This window comes from Silurus aristotelis (assembly GCF_946808225.1).
Source record: "Silurus aristotelis genome assembly, chromosome: 13".
In the NCBI taxonomy this organism is placed as follows: domain Eukaryota; kingdom Metazoa; phylum Chordata; class Actinopteri; order Siluriformes; family Siluridae; genus Silurus; species Silurus aristotelis.
The window spans coordinates 14,938,851-14,965,338 of NC_139586.1; the positions used below are offsets into that span (position 1 = coordinate 14,938,851).

Consider the following 26,488-nt stretch of genomic DNA (forward strand, 5'->3'; position numbering starts at 1 on the left):
CAATTACATCCGGAGCTGTTCTCCATTTAATCCTACAGGAAATCCTGATAAAAGTAAAGCTGAACTTTTTATTTATATCACACCTGGTTTGCCATGCAAGCCAAGCGTAAGTGATCGGGAACATGTGCAGGATTACAGGATGGTGCTGCCTTTTAAACATTGGGATGAAGGCAACAGATGGCTGGTGCAGGGCAGATTTGAGTCCTGTTGAATATTAACCGGTATTCAGTGCTCAGCGGTCGAGCGCTTACGCAAAAACAACACCGCAGCTGACAGGTGATTAAGCATCAGGTGTTTGGTGATACATAATATTAGACCCTTTTCTCTCTTGGATTATGCCATAAAGAGTGGTACAGTTACTAAAACAAATCCTGGTGAAGGCCGTGTGTGTTCTGTTTCCATCACATAATGCTACCATAAAATAGTAATTTAGGACTAATGAGTAATTAGTGAAGGAAAAATAGTCAACTAATATAAAACTCTCCAATCGGTTTTCTTGACATGGAATAAAAATCTGATATAGTTCGGTTTAATTTTTAATAGAGTACTATGCTAGGAACTTTATCAGGTGGATTAAAAGAACTGTTACTACACATCATACACCTTTACCGGAATGATGCACAAGATGTGTAATAAGACATAGACAAAGATAAAAAAATAAATAATAATAACCCAAAGTATAAGGTTGCATCGTTTTTATAATATAACCATGAACGATAAAAATCGTCAACACATACAGCAGCCTTTTGCATTATCACATTAACACACGCGTGTGTGTGTGTGTGTGTGTGTGTGTGTGTATGGATGCAGCTAGTGCAGCAAGCCCTTTCAGCTCTCTTCTTCTACACTTCACAGAGATAGAGACAGAGAGAGGACGGAGTTCGTCTTCCGCCAGTGTGTTCTGGTCGATTTATCTCAAGCCATAGTTTCGAATGAGATCAGGTTGTTTATTTCCCCCGTGTCCCTTTAAGTGCCTAAGGAAACAAACACAAATGTGGTTACATTGTTTACTCTATTAAACTGTCTACAGTGTTACATTGTTTACAGGTTACGTTGTCTTCCTTAAAGACAGCATTTTAACAAAAAACAAATGCTACATCCCAAATGTAGGTCCATCAGCAAAGATTTGTGGATGAGTTTTTTTTTTGTTTTTGTTTTTTTTATTAGTTTGTTTTGCACTAGAGTTTTATAACTCCTGTAGCAACTTAGCTAAATCATCGAACTCTAACATCAAACAGCTTTGTGGAGTTGTTCAGTTTTTCAAACAGACTTGCTAATGTGAGTTCTGTTGCTGAATACACAGCTATCTATAAAAATCACCGAACAAACATCAAACAGTCTGTAGCTGTACCCTGAAGGTGAATTTTCATCAGACTCAAGCCTAGTCTGGACCAATACTAAATAAAATGAGTTAAAATTTTTCAATGAATTGCATTTTGGCAGAACTTGCAGGCTAAGCCCTTTTCCCAATAGTTTCCTGCTAGACATTTTTTATTTGAATAAAAATGGTCAAACAGAAATGAGCGCTGCATTAATCAAATTAGTGCTGTTAAAATGAATTTGCGTTTACACGTTTATTTCGACAGCCCTCGATATAATACATTTTAGTACTTTAAAGTACCCCACAAATGTTTGTGTGCATATGTGTAGATGCTCACCAAACATCAGTCTCTTGCTCTCGGAGGCTGATAATACTGCTGTGTAGGTCGAGTGCGTCTGGGCTGGCCGTCTCCTCCCCGCCGAAATTCCAGAGAGGTCTCATAGTAAATGTCATCCTCATCCTATGCAAAAGACACCTAGATCAATAATAGCCATTAACACCAGTAATTCTACAACTGCCAAAACTTGCCTGTCAGGGCATGTATAAATGAAACTGAAGTCAGATTCACATGACTGCGAATCAGATCAGCTCCACCTTTAGACTTCTCGGTATTTAAAGGTTGGTCATTGTGCATCATCATAATCATGTGCTCACCCATGTGTCCGCATGTAAAGGTTTGATATTTTGAAGCAAGACCTCCTCACAGTTGCCGTAGTCACTGAACACAACCACGGCTGTAGAGCCTGAGGGATGCACCGCATCAATCACAGCCCGGTAGAACTGCACACAGAACAACAACATGATTAACATTGGTTCACACATTTGGTGACTATATACACATTTATCTAGTTTTAAAAGCAAAATAGAAAAAAAAAAACATTTTTAAAGCAAAACATCCATCTGGTGAAAAGCAAAACATTACATCTGTTGATCAGTTTGGAGGGAATCAATGTTTGTTTTTATTTTTTTTTTATCAAATTCTCAGCTAAAGCAGTATGACCTGATTTTTCAGATAATCTGAAAACGAACAGTACAAGTTCCTCAGAATTTAATAGTTTTATATCATATTTCAAGAAAATATGTTGATGTTAATTCTACTTCTGTGTTACCGAGTTTATTGTCACTAATGTAATTATTATCGGATTTAAGTCTTTGTAGGCGTGTGTCTCTTCGTAAGGAGTTGGTTCATGTTAGGGCTTGCCAAAATATAATAGATATAATACTAATGATACTCCAAAGAATAATCAAAGGGTGACTCATAGTATGACTCATAGTATCATCACATTAAAATGACATTCCACTGACCTTGTTGTCCTCCCAGTAAAGTGCAAAGCACTGGTCACCGGATTTCCAGTTTCTATGGTTGCCACTCTCCACTTGATATCCCATCTCTGACCCTCTGTGCCCTTTGATTGGTCCTGATCTCTTCTTGGGGGCAGAGTTGTAAAAACTGTTGTTCTTATAAGGTTGGCCTGATGTCTGTGGTTTGATGGGACCCGTGCGTCTGGGCTCTGAATCTCCATTCTGGATAAGCATGTTTAGATTCCCGGCACCTTTAACAGTGTTTGTTTGCCCCCCTTCCTGTGTAGTTGTAGAGTCCTTCGACCCAGGAACATGGACAGAGTTCCAGTTGCCTGTTGTGTCGAAGTGGGCAGAGTTAGGCCTGTCTGGCCTACCTTTCCTCTTGCTGTGGGGTTCAGGTCTGTCCATCAGAGGCGATTCTAATGGTTTGGGTCCCAGTGGGCCGTTTGCTTGGTTCCTTTTAGACTGATCAAATCCGCCTTCATGGTCCAGCTCTCTTATAACCCGGTCCCGTTTTGAACCCTGGTAAAAGTTTGCAGACTGACCCTGTTGACCTTTTGACCTCTGGTTACCTGCAGAGGTAGAGTTCATGGTTCCGCCCTTAGCATCTCGCCTTTCATCTTTCCGCTGATCTACTCCTCCTTTCCCTCTTTTCTCACCATCGTTCCATTTCTGTGGCTGTGAGGGGACAGACAGTTCAGCAGGGCTGGGTTTCGGGAAATCTGTATCTCTCTGGAAGCGTGGGGGTCGGTCGTTCCTCTGTGCCCTTCCCTCATTTCGACTAGGGTGCCTGATCTGAGGGGCTTCTCGTGCGACATGATCAGGATATTGAAAACTTGTCCTGCTTGGATGCTCCTGCGCTCTCTGTGGTAGCTGTTTTTTTGTCTCTAGAAGTTTGATTAAAAGTGGAAAACTTTTAAGTGGCTCAAAAAGAAAATCCATTAACGGAGATGTCACATGTTCAAGCTAATCTTTGGCTACAAAGGCATTTCTCCTACACGTTATGGCATGCATGTAAGATGCAATCATGCCTTATGTAAAGCAACAGATGTGGCATGTAGCAGCAGGCAGGGTTTTATATCTTATATATGACCAAGAATACTTAGACCTGGTATAGTTTAATCACACTTTTTTTTATATATATTTAAAACAAAAATGTTATAAGGCATAACATATACATATAACATAAAAAGTGTTATAACTAATCACGTTTATATATATCTATATAAAATATCTTATAATTCTAAATATTAATATAGATTTATATTGATATATTAATAATATTATATATATAAAAGCAAGGACAATAAATAAAAAGCTTTGTGTCATACACACGATTTTACTACACTGGCCGTTTCACTGCCATCAAATAATTCAAATTCCATTTACCATCAATAGAGAATGCTCCCATTTTAGACTCCAGGAAGTCGAAGAGAGTGCTAGGCCCTGAGGGTCTTGCTCCTCCATCCTCGTGATCATCCTGTCTGGATCTTCCTCGCCCTCTGCCTTTGCCTGACAGAGAAAAGACCAGCACCATCAACCACCAACACCCGAAAAAAAATCATATTAGTTTGAATCGATATAAAATAATATAAAATTCCACATATCCAAAAAAAATACCATGTGAAGCAGCTTAGAGCACTATGGTAAATAAAATGCTCTTTTTGAAAGCTAAATGTACGATGATTCTACCTCTGGGTGGTGGGCGATTCTGCTCCACGGGTGCTGCTTTGCCCTCATTGGCTCCTGCAAGTAGAGAGTTAAGTGCTGCCTCTACATTATTATTGTTGTCGAACAGTGCCTGCCTGGCTGCCTCTTTACTGAAACCCATCTCCATAATGTCCCTTAGAGCACGCTCATCCACCTGGAATTAAACAGAACACATGACGCCTTCAACAAACTGTGTACTAGAGATTAAGAATTGTATATAACAAAGCATAATGCATACTCTATACGGCGTACTACATACTGAATAATATGAAGTCTAATGCATACTACATTGAATACATATCTAGTGTACTGTGCAAAAAGCTCATCAGCCGGGTTTCTTTGGTGTACTGGAAATTCACCTTCTGTATAAACTGCATACTGAATACAGTGTACTAAGCAGTGACTTCTATACACTTAGTTTTGATACTGCGTCCTATACTCCAACACAGTGCATATAGTACAACATAAAAATGTACATCATTTACATTATCAGGTTGTATTTTGGATAATCACATTGATTATAGGCTGTGTACCTGAATGTAGTGTTATACATAATTATAAAAAAAATTTTTAAAACCCACGGTTCGGATCACATTGCAGTTTTTGAGTCACGAAGCGGATCTTTTTTGAATCAGCAAAAAAGTGGGAGGAGACAAATATAATTTGCTTTCCATTTGTTACAAGAAAAGTTACAGTTCCCACACATGCGATTTAAATCGTATAGGAGGCTTTTCAAGTTCTTCTGCTCTTCCACTAACCGTTGTGGTTGAATGTCATGTTCACATGAACACACTACTGCTCTGTACAGTTACTTATAAAGCAATACCAACAGGAGAAAAAAAATAAATAAAATAAAATAAAATTCAGCGATTAATCTGCGGTTTACGTCTTTGCTGAACTGTAAGTCATGATCTGTTGCACACCTAATAATTAGTATTACATTCAGTGTACTGCATACTTTATACCAGTCTGTTGTGTACTTTGTTTTACTATTCATACTACGACATACTTTACAATTGTTTTATATACTGCACAGTAAATATTGTGTTCAGTATACGATATAATGTATACATACTGTACACTACACACTAGGCATTCAGTTTGGATCCCTGATTAAACGGAGTATGTAAGAGTATGTACAACTTTGAGCATACATTATGTATACAGCTTGTTTGTTATATATGCTTGTTTGTTAGCAGTAATGTATTATGTGTTAGCGGCCGGAGCAGCCCATTTAAGAAGGTAGCAGATGTTGGTAAAACATGTGACCGAGGCATCTTGACATGGATCAAGAGTGAGTCATAGACAGATGTGAGAGTCCGCTAACCCAAAATAAAACATCGTTCAGAATCAGATAATAAATAAAACGGAAATAATGTAAGTTATAAATTCTTTCTGTGCATCCCGGTACCAACTGACATCTGTGCCGGTCCATGGCCCGGGGCTTGCGGTATACACTACAGTGTACTGTACAAAATACAGACTGATTAATCAGGCGTAAAATTGTATGCTTAATGTATCATTTTGAACCCAGCCACTACACTTTGTTGTAAGTTTCTTGGAAATGTTTATTCCCAAAACTAAAAAAAACCTGTCATGTAAAAGCACACTACAAATGGTTTCGCATCCAGAGAAACAATTCGAGAGAAATACCATTGCTAATCATCATCATCTTATTTCTACAAAGTACCATAGTTTTTTCTCACCAAAGCCTTTCTGATTAAACAAACATGGTAATATTATCATACATTGTTTTTTATTATTTGTTTGTTCGTTTTTTTGAAACGTGATGCCAACTCATACCAGCTCTCGATACACTCCCTCAGGCTTGCTCTCAGTTCCACTTTTATCTCGCTCCTCTCTTTTTCTCGGGTAAGTGTCTCGGTTCTTGGAAGTTGTACCCGGATTGGCAAGGTTGCTCCCTGCAATGCCTCCACCACCAAACGTTCGTGTCTGCACACAAGCAGAGGCAAAACATAAATTGTTATCAAAAGATTGTAGATATGCACAGAAAAAAGCCAGTATTTCACACAGCTCTATACAGAACACAAATATAGGATATATTAATATAAAAACAGTAAGTGATGGATGGCAGAGTGGAATAATCATTCATTTCCCTAACATAGAAAATTACATTTTTCATTATTCATTTCAAATCAATTTTTTTTTGTCTTGCGTGAGAATTATTAAGCTCACTCAGAGCCTAGAGCTGAAATTATACGAACAGACAACCCAATTACTTATTACATTTATAAGTTTTTGGCTACAAAAATCTCTGCAAGTAAATGAATTAGATTTGCTGAACCAGAAAGCAGCTCTGATATTTCTACATTTCCAAAAGATTTCAGACAGCATCAAGTCAGAGAAACGAGTCAGAATAAAGAGTCGCTGTGGCTGCATAAAATATTTATCTAAATTATGCTGCAATTAACCGCTGCTTTATAAGCTCACTAAACTCTAATGTGAGTGTTCTGGAAACACAGTATTATTTTTCAAGTGAGTGTTTTATTAAAAATTAATACTTGTTAGTTTTTTTTGTGAGAAAATGTAATTGACTATAATATTTATCAGATTTTTATTAATTCAACCGAATCTGTAGGATGTGGTTGGATTTATTGCCATTAGTTTGAACTAACTCTGGCCTTTATAGGGTGAGCAGTTTACAATAATTGAAAAACCTTAATTAATAATAAAAAAAAAAAAATTATAATTGTGTTATGGATAAACTGTTGTAAGAAAATATAATTAACAGGATTGTGCAGCGGCATGCTTTAAAAATTATTACTTATTCCCAATAATTATTTTTTCTTCTAAAGACTACATCTTGCACAGTATAATCCCCCCCAAATATTTTCTACTTTTTCCCCACACCTCTTTGCTTTTGGCTACTTCAGCAATAGCGGCGATCCTCTGCTTCTCAAACTCATCGTTTTCGTTTGCAGTTTTGGAAACATTGCTGCTTTGTAGGGTTTTCTTCTGGTCCAGGGTTTTACTGTCCACCTCGTCCTTACGCAGACATTTCTGAAAACGGAAAAACACCAATAAGATTCTTGTTTGAATGATCAAATAATCAATCACCAATGTCTTCAGATAATGTGTGCAAATAGGGTTCTTAAAGATCACTGGTTTAAAGCTTACCTGACCGAAGGGCAAAAACGGAGGTGGGCCGCCCTCCGCCCCTATATTAGTTCTGCTGTGCTTTGCCAGACTCTGTCAAAAGATGAAAATCAAACATTTTTTAAATATCTTCAGGGTGGTAACAAGTCTCCCAAGTGTTTTATTTCTTACTTAATGAATTGATTATATGAGTAGTTAAATAATTAAGCAAGCAGCATAACAATTCTATGCATGTAATGCCTAAACTACAGAAAAAACATTTTTTTTATTACTTATTACTCAAACATTCTGACATTTTTCTCCAGAAGCTCACCCTTTGCAGCTCCCATTTCTCAATCAGGTGATCCACTTCCCCCCCGAGGACTGCGATCTTGCAATCATCTAACAGCAGAAAGCCGTTTTTCACCGGCACTGTGCCCAGGAGTTTCAATTTGGTTCCAGGTGGAGTGTTCAAACTGCAAGTAAAATGCACATCACAGAAAACCTCAGCTGCATGGGTTTTGGACTCTTGAGATCAAGAGCAAGAAGAATATAGAGTTCTTAGAAACTGATGAAGTAAAAATGTGTGTAAAATGCAAATACATACATTCCTGGCTATAAACAGGTGTTAGAAATAGCAGACCTAAAAAAGCTATATTAAACACTTTTAATTAAATACAAGCAGTGCGGTTCTTAAAACAAAAATTTTTAAAATTGCTCTAAGTGCCCAGACAGTCCCCAAAAAGTGTTCACATGCACAAGGCAGGTAACTGACACTCAAAAGCAAACACTAGCTGTCATTTTTTAGCATAGAAGAATTCACAGATGCCCACGATTTGCTAGTGTCATTCTGACTGACAGGAGAGAGAGAGAGAGAAAGAGTGTGTGGGTTTGGTTTTGTGTGGGTTTGGTTGTGTGTGTGTGTGTGTGTGTGTGTGTGTGTGTGTGTGTGTGTGTGTGTGTGTGTGAGAGAACCCCTTTCACCTGCAAAGCAAAGCCAATTTCACTCTCTTCGAACCACCGGTCACAGATGGCATCATCAGAATTCAAACTTACCATATCCGGACAAGATAGCCAACACTCACTTTGGATGTGTGGTTGTCTAGTTTTGAGAACATCTCCCATAAAATATCAATCTGCTTTTAAAGGGCTTTTCCTTACAGGAAGCACAACAAAAATACAGCTTATGAACTCTTATTCAAGAACATTCCTAACATGTTTGGTGAAAAATGGGACTTCTGTAAACTATATTAGTAGTGTATGAATGATACTTTGGCTTTTGTAGATCGGTAGGGTTTTTTTTTTTTTTTTTTTTTTTTCTCCCCTTTCTTTCAATTAAAGCAATCTTAAATGGACATTAGCTTAAAAGCTAGCTGCCTCTGCCAGGAGGTTAAGAATTCAACACAGACAGGACAAGATAACCACAGAAATATTAACAACAACATAGAAACGGGTATAGAACACAAAATCAAGTTTACCTTAGTCTGCAAAAATAATAATATAAACCTGAACTAAAGAAAATGTCATTCTGTATATAATAAAAATAAGGGTGTCAATACATTCTGGAACACCGATTATCATGAAAAATGTCTCATTACTATATTTACAATGATGTGTTTAGAAACTGTTAAAACAAAGCCTTACAGCATCTCCAAATGATACAACCCAAACAACAAGAAAGAAAAACTTAATTATTTAAGACATGCTTGATTTCACAAAGGGTGCTAATAATTCTGGAGCACACTGTGCTAAAAATGCAACCTCAATTTACAAACATGAGGCGGTCAACCAGTCTATTTTAAGTATATAGTCATGGTGCATTCCTTCCAACCCCAGTGTGTTCCAGGATTACTGGCAGTCTTTGTGGGACAATGTGGACAAACTTGATTAACCAAAAACCACAACGAACACACGATAACATGCCAAATTCAGCAGTCATAGTCTTTTACTGCCTATTCCTAAAGGTAAACCAACCGCTACCCCAAACCCCATTTCTAAATTTTACATCAGCTGTGCAAGTTTAGATTCGAAGCCAGCCGTCTGATTTTAATTAAAGCGAACTTATCGAAGAGAGAGAGAGACAGAGTGAGTGCAGCCGAGAGAGAGAGAGAGAGAGAGAGAGAGAGAGAGAGAGAGTGTAACTCAATTTCCCCCTCACAAGCATACCAATAAGCCATAAGCCAGAGGAGATGAGGAGTGGTGATTATACCAAAAAATGTTTTCTTCAAATGGCTGTTAAATTTGAGTGTGGTACGGTACACATTAGCACTCATCCTAAAATCATCCCCTTCATCCCCCACACAACTCGGCTGGTCTCTATGATCAGGTCGAGTTTTTCTGAACATGCGTGTTCGAAACGAGGACTGGGGCAGGATTTGAGTCTCTGAAGCGTAACTGATGCGCTAGTGCTCCAATTAGAGTCATTTCCTCTCAGCCATTTCCAGCTGCGGCACAGAAACGAAACCAAAAAAAAAAGAGGGTGAAGGAAGTGTGGTCTGAGTGGTGTGCTTGGCTTCCCTGCTACACAACAGCACTAAGAAATTACATCTACAATGATTCTCAGTATTTCAGAGGCTTTTATAAAAAATGTTGCCATCATTGCAAAATACATAAAAGGTCCAGCAGTTTTTGCTACTTTGTGCCATAAAGGTTTGTGTTTCTTTTTCTTGAATGTTTTTACACTGTCAAACCCCAGATCAATCCAAAACAGCATTTGTTCAACTAAAAGAACAATATATTTGATTTCTCTGCTTTCTATGCCAAAAAAAAAAAAAAAAAAAAAAAAAAAAAAGAAACTACAAATAAAATAATCTAAATTTTGCAAATACTTTTGCAAAATGAGGGTCCAGACTGCTGGACAACTCAATGCTGAATTGTTCTCTAGGTCATAAACTCTCATGTTTCATTTCTTATAAAATTTAAAGTAGGACATAATTCATCTGAAATTCAAAGTGTCTTTACACTAACGTGCACATGATCATAAACGCTAATCATTTTTTATTTTCATGCCACATTAACATTTAGTGACATTCACAAAATGCCAGAAAATGAAAAGCTTACAGTGCTGAAAGAAAACAATACAAAATTTCAACCAAATTATGAAAGTACGCATCAGCCGCTGTAGCGCATCCACACAATTCCTCCTTTTACAGGATTTTTGCTTTTAGTGAATTTGCTAGTTTCGTGTGTCTTCATTTATGGAATTTGTTGGGACTTTGACTAAACTGAGTTTCAGAAGATTTTCGTTATCAAATGTTTCCATTCTAAAATCTGTGCAAAAATTTATTCATATATATTTCGATAAAAAAATTATCTTCATATCATTAGATTTTCACCAACAAAATTGTTCCTAATTTTGCAACACAATTCGCATTCACTAAAAAAAAGGGAAATATCTCGGCTAAATGCAATGAGTTACGAATGTCTGAAATTTGATTTCAATTTTAAGCGCATAAAAATCCCTCCTAGCTTTACCACTGCCTCTTTTTAAAAAAAGAAAAAAAAAGGGAAGCCTGCTATAACACTGAAAGGAGAACAGTACGATGTATTATCTCCTGGCCCTGAGGAGAGAGACAGGGATGGATGGAGAGTGAGAGAGAGGGAGTGCATGCATAAAGAGAAGTCTGTTCCTCAGACAAGCATAGTAGCACAGTGCTCCAGTCTCCACCTGTACCAGCTGGAACGGAGCCACGCCACCGGCTGGTGCCAGAGCGCAGCGGTAAATAAGACAGGGAAATGGAAGAGGATTGTCTAGTTGAAAAGAGGTGAAACAAGTTAAACGAAAGTGAGGTGAGGAGGCCAAAGGGTCACTGTCATCTGCGTGATGCAGCTCAGGAACACAAACAGGTCTTGCATGCTGATATCAGATTTCCTTCACTTGCATCTATTGAGATCTGAATAACATGGCTGTCAGTAAAGCAGAATTTTCCCACCTCTGCCTAAAAACCTAAAAACCAAACCCCCACACATGAGGCAACAGAGCTGTATTTGAAATTAATTCTTCAATTTTATCAATCAAAACAAATACAATACAAAACAACCTGCAGTCATGACTACATGACAACAATTTGACCAACTCACTGACAAATGCATATTAAAAAAACAAGAGTATTACCATGTAAGTAGGGAATAAAACACCAGAATATGTTGTTATTAAAAAAATATATAATAATAATTCTGAAAGGAATAATATCTATATCTTTTTAAATAGTTGCCCTAATGTATTAGTAGTCATGTTACACAGGCAGCACCCCCACACCCAAATGAATAAATACTTAAGATTTATTTATTTGCCCCCTCCTGATCCGGTCAAATTATTCTTTTACAATTTGAATGAAAAAATATATTTTTAACATGGTTTGGTGGTGTTAATTTGCATATTACAAAAATTGACCTTTTTTTAAAATAAAGTCTGAAAAAAACTGTTCATTTTTTTAACCCCTTTTGGGTAAAAATAACAGCTTGACTGCAGTTTCATGTCGTTTGTCAGGTCTGAGGCGATCATGAGGGCTGTTCTTTTGATAAAAGTTTAAACATCTGTACTTTAGGCCTCAATGCTTTGTATGAATGATGAAGTTAGATGAAGTTCATCAGCCAGTTAAGCCTAATTACCAGTCCTAAGCTAATGTACTTATTCAGTGTCTCTCGAGTCAAATCCATTGAGTTTTGCCTTGTGGATATAATTGAGCTAATTATCTCTGAATCGCTTTGCACATGTGAAAGTCATAACTACGTACAACTTGCATGACATTTATCCACGCACTTAATAGCATCATAATTTTTCTAAGTGAGTAATGAACTTATCAAAATTATTTACACAAGATCTTAAATGGGAAATTGATTTCAAGCCACGGTCAGAACACTTGTCTTTGTGATAGTAATGATGATGATCTGTCATTCTGTAAGAATTCACCAGTAGTAGACTTGAATTCACTGAAAATGTACTTTATCATCAGGGGTGTCTCCGTGGCAACACACATAGCAAGGCATTAGGTGTCTACAAAGCCCGAAAAAAAAACTGCAGGAACGATTACTAAAATGTTTTTATGTAGCAGTTATGATGTTATTCATATTCATGGTAAATGTGTTTTATACAGGGAGTTAGGTTACATCACCAACCTCTAATATGGCCCTGGCCACCATTTATAAAAATTAGGTAGGGAACCCACATTCTATGAAATTTTATGAGGATTTTTCTTTCTTTTGCAGGTAACCATAAATTTAGCACAACATCTACAAATAACACTAACTTAAATGACGTTATCTTAAGAGCAACATTAAGCATTGTGGACATGGATCTGGATTACATTTTGCAATAATCTGTAAAGATCTCACCTAATTTTTGACAGATGTTTAAACTCCAGCCCTGCGCACGTGGTCTGTCCGTCAGTCATTTGGAGGCGGAGCATTCTGGGAGCAGCCTGGGACTCCTCATGTTCTTTTGGGGCAGTGACATTGCGTATTTTAAGCACCTGAAGGACACACGGGCCCTTCAACTGACCAAAAAACAAAACAAAATGAACAATCAAAAAAATCTTTTTACAAAAAGTCAATTACAAAGAAGCTGCAACTTGGATTTCAATTGACAGCATTATAATTCTCAATGAAACATGACATGTATAGACTTGTATAACATAATACAAATTATTATTAGTTACCGAAGGTATTAATCGTTCATTAATAAATAAAAAAAATGATCAACCACTACTGTGGATTTAGAGGATTAAAACACCTCACCTTCATGCCAATAATAAAAACTAATCAGCTCCAGGAGGGTAGCAGTAATTCTGCTTCATGTTGCAACACGTTAAACCACCCTGCTCTTAATAATCGTTTTATTTACTGGCACATGACAAAAAAAATATTTCTTAATTAAACCATGCAGGCTCTTGTTTATGAAATCTGATAACTTTTTTTTCTTCCTGTAATGTTGCACTCAGTTGGCTCAAACTCAAGAATGTGAGATTTTGTGAACGTGATGTGTTGAAAAAAAAGCTGAATTCCCACACCCCTGCACTGTCTTCATTTTTTCATTCATTAAGTTATTACTTAAATTACAAACCAGACAGGTTTATTCAAATGCAAAATGTATTACAATTAAATCATTCAAATCTATCCAATGCATAAAGACTATTTCTGTATAATTCTAACTTTATGGAGCATTCCTCTGAAATACAATTCTTTTTCCAGAAATTTGTAAAAAATCATCTCAAGGCAGTTTTTTTTTTTTTTTTTTTTACTCTGACACCATGGCTGGATTAGTCTTGTGTGAATGGACAGACTGTACAATTACAAACAGCACTTCCTGTCCAAATATCCCACACATCTGGCAAGGTCTTGTAACTTCTACATGGAGTCAGGGTGAACATGATCCAAGTGCAGTCATGCATTTCCTGTAATCTCACTCCTTCAAGGAAGGAGGAAAGACGACTGCTTAAAACAAACAATCCACATGATATCTTCTCCACATTACTACAGGGACATCTAGTGGCCACTCTGCTATAGTGCTGGAATAATACAAACACTCTTGATCACAGAGACGCACACAGAGACGCACACAGAGACGCACACAGAGACGCACACAGAGACGCACACAGAGACGCACACAGAGACGCACACAGAGACGCACACAGAGACGCACACAGAGACGCACACAGAGGCGCACACAGAGGCGCACACAGAGGCGCACACAGAGGCGCACACAGAGGCGCACACAGAGACGCACACGTAAGTTTACCTCATCTACTCTGCCACTGTTGATATCAGCAGGTAGAAAACCTTTTCCAATAGATCTCAGGTCAGTCTGTATGGGAGAAACATAATCCACATTTATCTGTTGTTTTTTTTCTTTAATCTTTCATATACATTTTTCCATGTCAGATTCTATGGTTATGGTAATGGCAAAAGCCAGGTTTAGTTATACAAATATAAAACTAAGATATATTAAGTTACTTGTATTATTATTATTATTATTATTATTATTATTATTATAACCCTTAGAACTAAATTTGGATAAACTTGATTTAAAACCTTTTTCATATGTATAAACAGAATAAACATGCTTCTTAAAGAGGTATAAATATTACAGGCAAAATATTGTTAATCTTCAAGGCACATGGCAATTGTGATTATCTATATTGATAATACAGTGAGGAAAAAAGAAGATCTGTGTGGAGGAGTGGGCCAAAATCCCTCCTGCAGTGTGTGCAAACCTGGTGAAAAACTACAGGAAACGTTTGACCTCTGTAATTGCAAACAAAGGCTCCTGTACCAAATATTAACATTGACTTTCTCAGGTGTTCAAATACTTATTTGCAGCTGTATCATACAAATAAATAGTTTAAAAATCAGACATTGTGATTTCTGGATTTTTTTTTTAGATTATGTCTCTCACAGTGGACATGCACCTACGATGACAATTTCAGACCCCTCCATGATTTCTAAGTGGGAGAACTTGCAAAATAGCAGGGTGTTCAAATACTTATATTCCCCACTGTATGTATAAAGTCACCCAAAAGTCACAAATCACAATTGCCATGTGCCTTGAAGTATTTTACTACTAATCATACCCCAGCACTAGTGAATTATTCAAATAACTCCTGTTATGTTGAAACATGTAATCGCAGATATGTTCAAGTTCTCTGTAAGGAAATGTATTTATTTAAGAAGATGGAAGTCCTTAATTTCCTCAGATCCGGAAACTCAGATCCATTACATGCTCTAAAATCAACCTAAAAGACCCCCCTCGTTTGTATCAAAGCTGTCAAAATCTTACCACCACTTACCAATCATAATAAATTATTAAATACAGTAATCCCCTCTTTACCGCGGTTCGATTATAGCGCCCCCGGATGTTTCGCGGAATAGCATTTGCCACACAACTACTTAGTTTGGCTGATTTCAGGCTCTCTCACAGATAGCACCAAAGACCAAAAAACATATAGGAAATTGTTTTTATGGAGTTTTATGATAAAATAATTAAATGTATTATTAAAAGTATAATTAATTATAAATTAAAGTAAAATTTGAATACAGTACAGAAAGTAAAGGACGTAGGATGCTTCAACCAATAAACAGGCAGAGAAACTACACATAGGCTACTACAGAACTGTATACTGTTGAGTACATGTACTCACTATAAATGTGATTGTGTACTGTATTTCTACCAAATTACACAAAATTCATTTTGCTATATTCTTGCAAATGTTTTGTGTGTGTTTCAAGTGGCGTCTGTTTATCACGATTTTTTGTGGGATTTTGTGGGATTTTTGGGGAACGTGGGATTACTGTATTATGATGTATACAATACTTAAAATAGTATTCAAATACAATTTATATTTCAAATATATAAACAATATTCAAATCCAACTCTACAATTACCATACCATGTAAAAAGGAAAGACTCTAAGCTTTAATCCAAAATAAAACTACTTTATTTGGACTCCACTCATGGCCTTCATACACCAAGGAATCACTTTGTAATAATCAAAAATACGATAACTACAGACAAACCACATAACCAAAGGCACAACACAACCACACATTTCAGACATCGACACAACACTAAAAACCATCTACACAACATGCTAAACAACCTCACCAGCACTACTTCTACTCCTTGCGCGCACACACACACACACACACACACACACACACACACACACACACACACACACACACACACACACACACACACACACACAGATAACTTCTATATCGGGTATTGTTTGACTCATCAAGTGTCCTTGTCCGTCATATCCTACAACATCCACTCACACAGAGTACAACACATTCATACATATAACTAAAGCTCAATAAATAATGGTTCTCTGATGTAGGGGGTTAAAACTAAATAAGGACAGAGTTTTTATAGTCCAAGTTCTTTAACATGTCTCTGAAAAAGTCTTCAGTAACACAAATTAAATGGATAAAACAGAAGACGAAAGGATGTGCTGTTCCTTGATGATGATAAGAGATGGTATGGTTTGTTTCAGCACAACACTGCTACCATGCTGAAGATTATTTTCCTACAACACTGAAGTGTTTTTACTACCCTTATACAACAGCAAGTGTTTAATTCTTCATCTATAAATAATAAAAAAAAAAATTTAAAAACACTAATTAACATTTTCTGACACTAGGACAATTATACCAAAGCAAAGAAAAGGCTCGGGAACACACACACACACACACACACACACACACCTCCTCTTATAGCCATCTTAAGTTTTTTTTTTGTTTTTTTTTGTCTATTGTAATAATATAATGCAAAGCTTCCTAATTTATGCACTTCAGTAATCTGCACTACCTGCTACATTCTATTGAATTATGTTGACATTTTCACGCTATGTTTATTATACGCTCAAGAGTTCCTGCTTAACAACCTTAAACATTTTTCAAAGTGTGCGAAACTATTAGGAGTGTAACGATGCATTCTGATGCAAGAAAATCATCGAAAAAATCCCATCATCCTGTAATTATAAATCTAATTCACCTGCACTTTTTTTTTTGACAGAAACATACACACAGAACTATGATTCAAAAATGAAAGGTTTTCAGTCAGGATTTTTTCATTCACATTTTGTTCAAAATAATACAAGAATTTAATCGAATCATAAATTGAACTGAACTGTAACTGGGGTATATCCTAAGACACCACTCATTACTGATATTCCATAACTGTTACAGACTTTTCATATGCACACAGACTTACATTTAATGCTACATTGATGACATCATTGACCACTGCCTTTTCTTTCTCTGAAGAGCCTTTGCACTCCTCGATTCCTTCATCTGTCAGGTACCTAATAGGAAGAAAAACAGAAATCTGTCAATCAGAAGATCAGTTTAGTCAACAGCACATTCAGTTCAGACACTAATGTTTTTTTAGAGCCTTTATACTTAGTAAGCATGGGATATTTAGTAGGAAAAACATTGACCCTGTATCCAGTATCAGAATTAGATGTTAAGTAGGTCATGTGATAATAATAGGAGGCAATTGTATTATTATAACAACACTGAGTAGTAAATATAGCTATCGAAAAAACTATCAAAACAATTGGAAGAGGATTAGTGATCCTAAAAAAAATTTTTTAAAGCATCCGGAGCAAAGTAATATCAGAGATGTTAGGAGTTACTCTGAAGAAGTACAAGAAGAAGCTGAAGAAGCTCAGCTGAGAGAAGCTGTTAAGCAAAAAAGGGGGGGGGACAACAACCACGAAGAAAAAAAAAAAGGAAAAAAGAAAGCACTGAACAAAGCTGGATTTATTACTGTAAAATCTTTTTTGAAATAGATAAAAATAATAAAAGAGGCATTAGAAATCCTGTTAAAACCCAACTCAGCTCATCAATCAAAAAGACACCATCTCCACTGTGTGTGAAGCATGAGGGTGGTAGCATCATGTTGCTGACATGACAAATGGGGCATAAGATGAGGTTACAGGTTCAAGCTCTAATAGCTTGTCTAAAGACGGCAGATGGTGGGTTATGAACCAAAAATATTAGGATCCAGATGTACAAAGCTGATCACAGAAGAGTTGCAGCTGCTTTTACAGCAAATATTGATCGTGTGGAGGATGAATCCTCATGCCATCAACAATTTGCAAACGAAAAAAAAATCTGATTCTTTTTTACTGAAAAATAAAAGTGAAGGAAAAAAAGAAAAGAAAAAGAAAGTAATTCCAGATTATAAAATGCACGTGCTCCGGTCCTGATATTTGCCAAATATTTTTATTTGACTAATAACAGTACAGTATTTCCTCTGAAATTCTCTACTTTTAAAGCAAAACTAAAAACCCACTTATTCACCAGTCTTTGTTGTGTAGTAGAGGGTCTGCTTAGTCGTCTGCTTCTTAACGTTTATTTTAATTGTTGTGTTTTAATGCTTATTTTATTTCCCTTCTGTTTTAAGCTCTTACAATTTACTTATTTTTTTATGATATATATTTTACTACTTTTATGTTAATTAAAATGTTGTTACTATTTTGCACATTGGCTCTTGCACTTTTTTTCAGCACCTAGGTTCTACCTGGTAGATGTTAGGTGCAATATAAATAAAGATTGATTGATTGATCCGGTGTATTAATACCAGCAGTAGTAAATTAGCTGACGTTGCTAACTACTAGCTAAAATAAGCGCGCTCGCTAGCAGATTCGCTTATTTAAGCTACCACTTTAGCCAGTTAGCTGTGGTCCTAATAGATTAACGGCATACTGATGCTCGCACCGCTTCCCTCATTCAGCTACTGATTTATTTATTACCGTCATTTGAAGCTTTAGGTAGCATTACACAGCTAGCTAGTAACCAGTTAACCCTCTGTATGCTTCCCATCCGTATTCAGTTGCCGCAATCTGATTGGATAGTGCAAACCCTCCTCCTGTGCTTGGATTGGTTCACAAGTTCACAACTCAACCATGCAAGGGATTCTAGCCAATCCTAATAAAGGAGGCGGGATCTCCCGTATTACGGGTGCTGCTATGACAACAGCGCGCTGCTGTTTTCAACGCTTTTTTTGGTTGTTTGCTAACAGAAGCTAACTCGTAGTAAATACTCACCAGCCTTCTGTACCGAGCGCTGAGCTCAACTCCATCATCTTTCAGCTCGTGATAAAATGTCTTGTTGAAAGCGCGCGGTTTATCTGAGCAGCGGTTTTGTCATCCTTCACAGTAACACCGTTCGCAACTGTTCACTAATAGTAACAGTGTAACACCACAGACGCGCTCCGAAACTTCTGTACCGTCATAGGTCAAAGGTGAAGTGTTCCGGTTCCGTCACAAGGGGGGGCTGCTGCTCAATTCCACATGGCAAAGTGCACTAGATCAGGTTTCAATTAAACACTACGGAATGAAGGGGAAGAAATGCAAAACATAAAATTGCCTGTCTTTTTATTTTTATTTACGCAGTTTAATCATTAACATTTGTGATCATCGACATTTGAACAATTTACATTTAAAAACAATATAAATTAAAAACCTGCTTGGTTAAATAAATACATAAAATAATATTTTAGACTATTTTACACAAATAAAATAAATCAAATGAATGCAATACACGTTTTTATTATGTTGATTAAATTGAGTAATCAATTAAATTCACAAGATATGTTCTACTTAACTGTTCAAATTATTTCAGCATACTTTAAAAAATGCCTTTATTTCCTCAATGATGTGCTTTTTGAACATCACATACTACATTTAATCTCCATTTACTGTCATAATAAACTGACATAATACATTTTAAAGTGTGGTTTTTAAGTCGTGTGTGTGTGTGTGTGTGTGTGTGTGTGTGTGTGTGCGCGCGCGCGCGCGCATGTATTTCTTGTTCTTGTGTTTTATTCATTGCTAAATATCATTTTTAATGATCGGTTGAAAGGACAAAAAAAAACGGGAAAAAATGTATTTTCCTCTTTATTTTTAGGATTACTGCAAGTGAGAGAGAGAGAGAGAGAGAGAGAGAGAGAGAGAGAGAGAGAGAGAGAGAGAGAGAGAGAGAGAGAGAGAGAGAGAACAAGCCACATTTCATAGATCCAATTATTCATGTTTTATACAATATGTATTTTTAGACACATGGCTGATCTGCTGTAACCTCTGAAACACATTTCTCAATTCAACTAGACACTTTCATGGACAAGGTAAATATACTGTTTAAAAACTCTGCACAGTATGCGTGTCTGCATCTTTGTCTTTTTCTGCATCTCTGTAAATGAAAAAAATGACCCCCTTTTCATCTACTTCTGCTTATTTCATACACAGAAACCCAACAAGAACATAATAATATACAATAATGCCACTTTTGGGTTGTACTAAGTGCATTGAAGTGCTTGTAAATAAGTGCCTAAAGGTGCTATTATATCTCTGAACTGGCGTTTAACTAATAAAATAATACCACGCCACTACTGAATTTGAATTCTCGTTCCATAATAACTGCATATAATCAATGGATTCAACGTGTTTTTTTATGAAGAAACAATCATTTAGGAAAGAAATCTCCATTTTTAGTGCTTCGAAATTGCTAAAACTTAAAATTTGTATCAACATTCAAATAAAAAAAAAAAAATCAATGTTACGCAGAATGTTATACTTTAGAAAATGATATCCTGCTGTGGAATAAAAGGAATAAACTCTCCATGGAATCCTTTTATAGAAAAATGATCAACTATAGTGCATGGACAGTAATTCTGCATAACGTCAAGAGACATTTTGTCACCCAGTTGACTATCTTCCTACAACAGCATGCCACATGTAGACATGTAGCGTCTTAAGGTAAAAAGGTTTTTCTAGAAAAAACTTTTCCCTAATGAACGACTTTGAAGCAACTACAGTGAAGTCACTTGTGCGGTTTGATGAATAGCACATCAGACACAATGCTGCGACAGAACGTATTCAGGAACCATGTTCTCTCCTGGAACTGCCAGAACATCAAAGATGCAGATCATCGTCTGTGCAAAATAAAGCAAAACATAAAAACACAACATTAATAATTAATATACAATCCATGCACTATACAGTGGTACCTCTGAATACGAATGCCCCCGAATACGTATAATTCAGAATGTGAATCAAAATTCCTTAAAATGTTCGTTCAATTTTTAAGCTTAAAAATTTTAATACGATTAATCCCAATTTCGCAGGCTAAAATTCAAAGGGACGATGGTTCCTCTGTAGGACCTCCCACTTTCTCAACCCTCAGTTCAACCTTGTGTCTTTGTTTCGTTAATATTCATCACTGGACAGTATTGAATACACTATACTGTGCCTATTATATCGTAGTGCTTTTTGTGTATTACATTATAACAGTAATTATATATTATTAAGTGTGGAAATAGTGACCCTTCAATACATATTAATCCTGTTGCCAAAGAAAAAGAAGCCTAATTCAGAAGGTGGAAGGATGTGGAACGGAGTATCCCACTTTACATTATTCCTTATGGGGAAATTCGTTTCAGTATACAAATATTTCGGAGTGCAAATCGTGTTCTGGAACGAATTAATTTCATATTCTGAGGTACTTCTGTACAGATTAAGCCACAAGCCAACTGTATATAATAATTTTATTTACAAAAGAACTACAGACAAGTAAACCGTTTTCTTTAATCCTGAATATGAGCTGAAAACATTTATTTAAAAAAATCAATAAATAAATAGATTCATTCTAAATGTCTCTTGCCTGTGCATTTGCTTTAATGCTGCAGTCCTCCAGGTTCATGCTTCCATTGTTTCTGCAGGTCGTCTGTGCAGCTCGCACTTTTATGGAAAACTTCACCCGGGATGGAGGGTAGATCTGAAGCGTGCATACACACACACACGCACACACACGCACACACACGCAGAGCAAGAAGTTAAAAAGTTTTATTCACTTATTTAATTTCACATACAAGTATTTGAGTATTGCTATTGCTATTTATATTTATATATTATGCCTGCTAATTCCCACCAACTCCACCTTTTATCATATCACAAAGTGCTTTTGAATTCAGTTCCCACTATTTCCTAGTGTTCCTAGACAGAGAGGGGAATACATCATCCCTCTCTCCCTCCCCACCAACAGCACAAATCCTTTTGCTCCCTGGGCCTTGGGACAAGAATGAGCTTTGTTTAATTATTGAATAGTCATTTTAAAACTCATTTAAACACATTGCATTATTTAATTCGACAGTCTGTTCCCGTCTGTGTGTTTTATAACTACAACAAAGGACAAGCCTATTAAAAGCGTTCATAAGACCATAAGATTCATATGTGCTTTTTAAACATCTGAGTCCACATTTGCAGTTATAATAAGCTCCACTCTTCTGGGATGATGTTCCAGTAGATTTTAGAGTGTGCTTGTAGAGAGTTGTGTTCATCAGCCACAGTGGTGTTAGTAAAGTCAGGTATTGAAGTAGGGTAAAGAGGCCTGGACTGCATGCAGTATTCCAATTCATCCCAAAAGTGTTTAAAAAGCTTGAGATCAGACTTCTAAACCAGGCCACTCAAGAGCTTTTAATCCATCTTATTTAAAGCACATCTTCATAGAGCTGGCTTTCTGCACAGGAGCATTGTCATGCTGGAACAGGTTTGGGTCTCCTAGTTTAAGTGAAATAATAAATGTTAGGAGAAAGAAGCTCATATGGCTGGAAAAGTCAGGTGTCCCAATACTTTTTTCTATATATTATAATCACAAATTGTCTGATCATGCACCATGTTGTACTACCAGGCCATCACTACTCCACACACACTCCAATTTATAAGACAGTGTGCATAATTCTATTTATGATTTTTAAACTCACATTCAACAATAACAAAAATTGTCTGCCTCCATTTCTTCTAGCAACAATCTAATCAGCTCATTGTAGTGAATAATGTACAGTCATGGCCAAAATTATCGGCACCCTTGCAATTCTGTCAAAAAATGCAATCCTTCTCTTAGAATTGTTGCAGTTGCAAATGTTTTGGTACTCACATACTTTTTTTTTTTTTTTATTTGTTTGTTTGAATTGAAACAACACAAAGAAACAGAAGAAAAGTATAATCCGATAAAATTCCTCACAGAAACCAAAAAAAAAAAAAAAAAAACGCACTGGACAAAATTATTGCCACTCTTAACTTGTATATGTATAATATAATATGATCTAATATAATATAACATAAAATATAAATATATTTTTATAACATAATATATATAATATTTGGTAGCACCCCCTTTGGAAAAAAAACCATGAATGAGTTTCTTACACGTCTCTACTGGAATTCTGGACTACTCTTCTTTTGCAAACTGCTCCAGGTCATTCAGATTTGAAGGATGCCTTCTCTGTTTTGAGACCTCTCTACAGATGTTCTGTGGGATTTAGATCTGAACTCATTGTTGGCTATGTAAGAACTCTCCAGTGCTTTATTTTTAACCATTCTAAGTGCATTTTAAAGTGTATTTCAGGTCATTGTCCTGCTGGAAGACGCATGACCTCTGGTAGAGACACAGACACTGACACTGGCCACTACGTTGTGCCCCAAAATTCTTTGGTAATCAAATAGATTTCATGATACCGTTCACACAGTCAAGGCATCCAGTGCCAGAAGCAGCAAAGCAACCCCTAAACATATTTGAACCTCCGCCATGTTTGACTGTAGGGGCTGTGTTCTTTTCTTTGAAGGCTTAATTTATTTTTCTGTAAACAGTACCATGATGTCCTTTACCACAAAGCTGTACTTTTGTCTGCCAGATCGTGTGAGCTGACACTGTTGTACCCTGTGTCTACAGATCAGGTTGTTAGGAAGTTAATCAGGGTTCTTTATCCACTATTTGAACAATCCTCTGTTGTAATTTTTCACTCATTTTGCTCTTCTGTCTGCATCCAGGGAGGTTCGCTACAGTGCCATGGGCATCTTGATGATATTGCGCACAGTGCACACAGAAAAATTAAGATCTCTGAAGTTGGACTTGTAGCCTTGAAATTGTCCATGTGTTTCCACATTTTTGTTTTGTCTCAAATCCACAGACAACTCTTTACACTTTTTTTCTTTTCTCCATGCTCCATTCTTTTCAACGATAAGCACGTAAATACCAAAAGATTTGCAATTGGAACAATTTTCTGAGACAAGTGGTACATTTTCTGACAGAATTACCAATATTTTTGTTCATGACTTTATATTTACTTTTTTTACCAGCAAATATTAGTGTATGTGATATAAAATCAATCTGTATGTGATTTAGCTCAAACGAATATTAATAATAGCTAATACACAGTAAGAAAAAATGAAGTGCTTTCTTAGTTTTAAGTATTTAAAAGTCTGAGTTATGACCTTCAGTTAAATTCAGCATAAGCTGACTGCAACGTCAACACAATAATATGACTGAAAATAAACACCTTTATTTGACTGAATCTGGGAACTTACAAGCAGCTCAGGCAGTAAACACTGCCCCGGCTTCAGTAATAATCTTACAAAAGGATTAAAATGATCCGGGATAAAGTCCCGCATTGGAGAATATTCAGAAATTCTAATACAAAATAATGTAACTGTTTAGAATGAATGATTATAAAGAATAACATTACATCTAACCTGCAAAACTAAATTGCATATTTTAAACAGCCTTGCTGCACAATTACAGACCTTATACCTGTAGTTTTTTGCTAACTAAATGTATATAAATACACACAGTGTAGATGTTCAACCAGACTTCCTGTATAAATCCACACTTATTTTGAACAAAAATAAATAAATTAAGAATGAGTGGATGATAAGGTCACACATGGTAAAACTTTCCTGTTCTTATAAATATGATCAGTAAGGAAATATCACTTGCAAGCATGCTGTTACAGGAAACCAATCAAGTACAGAATCAGTGAGCAAGTAGGGTTTTAAGTACTGCCCCATAATTAATGTCTAATAACAGCAGTTATATTTCTCTTAATTTTTATTCTACGCATGTTCCATTTACATTTTCACAGCTATAAACAGCCATTCCCTCACCAGGACCCTACCTGGCTCTATAATAAAAAAATGTTCCTATTAGTGTCACTCGCTCTATTGAATCAAAGCAGCAACTCAAGTTTAAACCTCAGTTTGGGCGTAACGTACCTGAACAGAGTTAGACAGGATGTCCACGACTTTATACGCATACGGATAGTTTGTCATGCGATTGTGGAACTCGATGGCAAAGTTGGCCGCTTTGACAACATCGGGGTTGATGGTTTCTTCTGAGCAGCTTACAGACATAATATGCGCCACAAGAACAGCTGCAATGAGGCTCACCATGCCAGGCATCTTGGTATAAAGCAGATCTGTGGAAATAAAAGTAGAAATCAGATATTGTAAGCAATCGAAAAAGTCTAATGCAAACAACCCACTCTGGACCACTCGATTCCGAGTGTGTCTTAAAATCAATGAAAAATGATGTATCATTTTGCTTTCTGGAGGATCTTGGATAAGTATTCTAGATTGTTCTAATAAAAAGAGATGAACTCAACACAAATTGTTTTAGTTTTTTTTAGGTTTTCACCATTTGTTACACTCAGAAGCGTAGAAACATTACGAGAGAGAAAGACAGATCAAGTTCCTCTATAAACCACAAAGTTCTTTCCAATGATTTAATTATGGAAAGAAAAATGATTTCCAGTAACGATGCTAAAGTATTGTAGGTTAGAAGTAAAAATCCTGACAGTAATGGTTTGGACAGTGCATGGTGGTAAAGCAGTTAGGAAATATTATATTTATATTAATATATATAAATATTTATTTATCATATCATTCAAGCAGTAACAAAGCAAATATCTTACCAGATTAACTGATTACCTTAGAAAGAAATGTAGGGTCTTTAAACAACAACTGAAGCCAAACAGTAAATTAAAAGTGCAGTACAATACGACAGAAGAGTCCTCTTTATCCTCTTTATCCTCTTTTCACAGACGCTGCATGACGCTTCTCTGATTACACACTCAGGTCTTATTATATAACACTATAACGCGTTATATTACGTTAACATGCATTATTAACAGGTAAGATTACAGCATTCTGCTGACAGAAACACTGTCAAGTATAAACAGAGCTCAGTTCGTTTCACTATTCACTCAAACCCACTGCTCAGCAAAGTGATCCAAATATATAAAACAGTAGAACAGAAATAAATCTCTGTACCACCTGCTAGAAACGACGTCTGTTTTTGAATCCTGCTTCCGGCTTCGGGATCACGTGACCAGAATGTGTTTTCATCACAACCCCACGTGGTGCCCTAAGACCGCCCACGCGATCAAAACGACGTTGAATACAATGAAACGTTAGCACGTGATCACGTGACGTTGTTGTCCTTTAGTCATTCTCACAGGCGGTGCCCTGAAACGGGTGCGTCAATGAAATAAAACCGAATAAAATGTAATACGTGGCCTGGGCCCGTGCTCATGGCGACCCCACGTGTTGTCCTGAACGTGTGGAGTAGTTTAAAAAACAGAATGAAAGAAACCACGTGGCCAGAATGTTGCGTCGTCACGATCCCAAACAATGAACAAACTTCGGGAAAAGAAAAGTTAAAATCACCACCCACGTGGTGTCTTAAACCTGTCGTGTTGAAATGAAATAACATAAAAAATGAAAT

General features: G+C 36.5%; 2 protein-coding genes across 4 annotated transcripts; both read right to left on the reverse strand.

Annotated features, from left to right (window-relative positions):
* Window positions 1-682: 682 nt before the first annotated feature.
* tdrd3 (tudor domain containing 3) lies at window positions 683-19,210 on the reverse strand. Of its 2 annotated transcripts, none has more exons than XR_014536368.1 (14): window positions 18,982-19,210; window positions 17,142-17,232; window positions 14,166-14,231; window positions 12,764-12,924; window positions 7,764-7,905; window positions 7,472-7,543; window positions 7,205-7,354; window positions 6,137-6,286; window positions 4,316-4,487; window positions 4,013-4,135; window positions 2,627-3,510; window positions 1,976-2,101; window positions 1,659-1,796; window positions 683-974 (listed from the first exon to the last, which is right to left on the reverse strand). XR_014536368.1 is itself a non-coding variant. In XM_083558743.1 (14 exons), exons 1-13 carry the CDS (start codon window positions 19,017-19,019, stop codon window positions 1,665-1,667), a joined length of 2,292 nt encoding a protein of 763 aa, XP_083414869.1. In that variant the 5' UTR covers window positions 19,020-19,210; the 3' UTR covers window positions 683-974; window positions 1,659-1,664. The 2 variants fall into 2 exon arrangements, 1 of the variants encoding a protein (XP_083414869.1); XM_083558743.1 differs by having other exon boundaries at window positions 1,659-1,781.
* Window positions 19,211-19,942: 732 nt separating this feature from the next.
* On the reverse strand, window positions 19,943-26,318 carry LOC310735749 (cystatin-F). 2 transcript variants are annotated; one of them, XM_083558813.1, is made up of 4 exons: window positions 26,038-26,318; window positions 24,979-25,181; window positions 21,593-21,706; window positions 19,943-20,864 (listed from the first exon to the last, which is right to left on the reverse strand). In XM_083558813.1, exons 2-4 carry the CDS (start codon window positions 25,162-25,164, stop codon window positions 20,781-20,783), a joined length of 384 nt encoding a protein of 127 aa, XP_083414939.1. In that variant the 5' UTR covers window positions 25,165-25,181; window positions 26,038-26,318; the 3' UTR covers window positions 19,943-20,780. The 2 variants fall into 2 exon arrangements, with proteins under 2 accessions (XP_083414939.1, XP_083414940.1); XM_083558814.1 differs by having other exon boundaries at window positions 25,677-26,310.
* Between the last annotated feature and the right edge of the window lie 170 nt (window positions 26,319-26,488).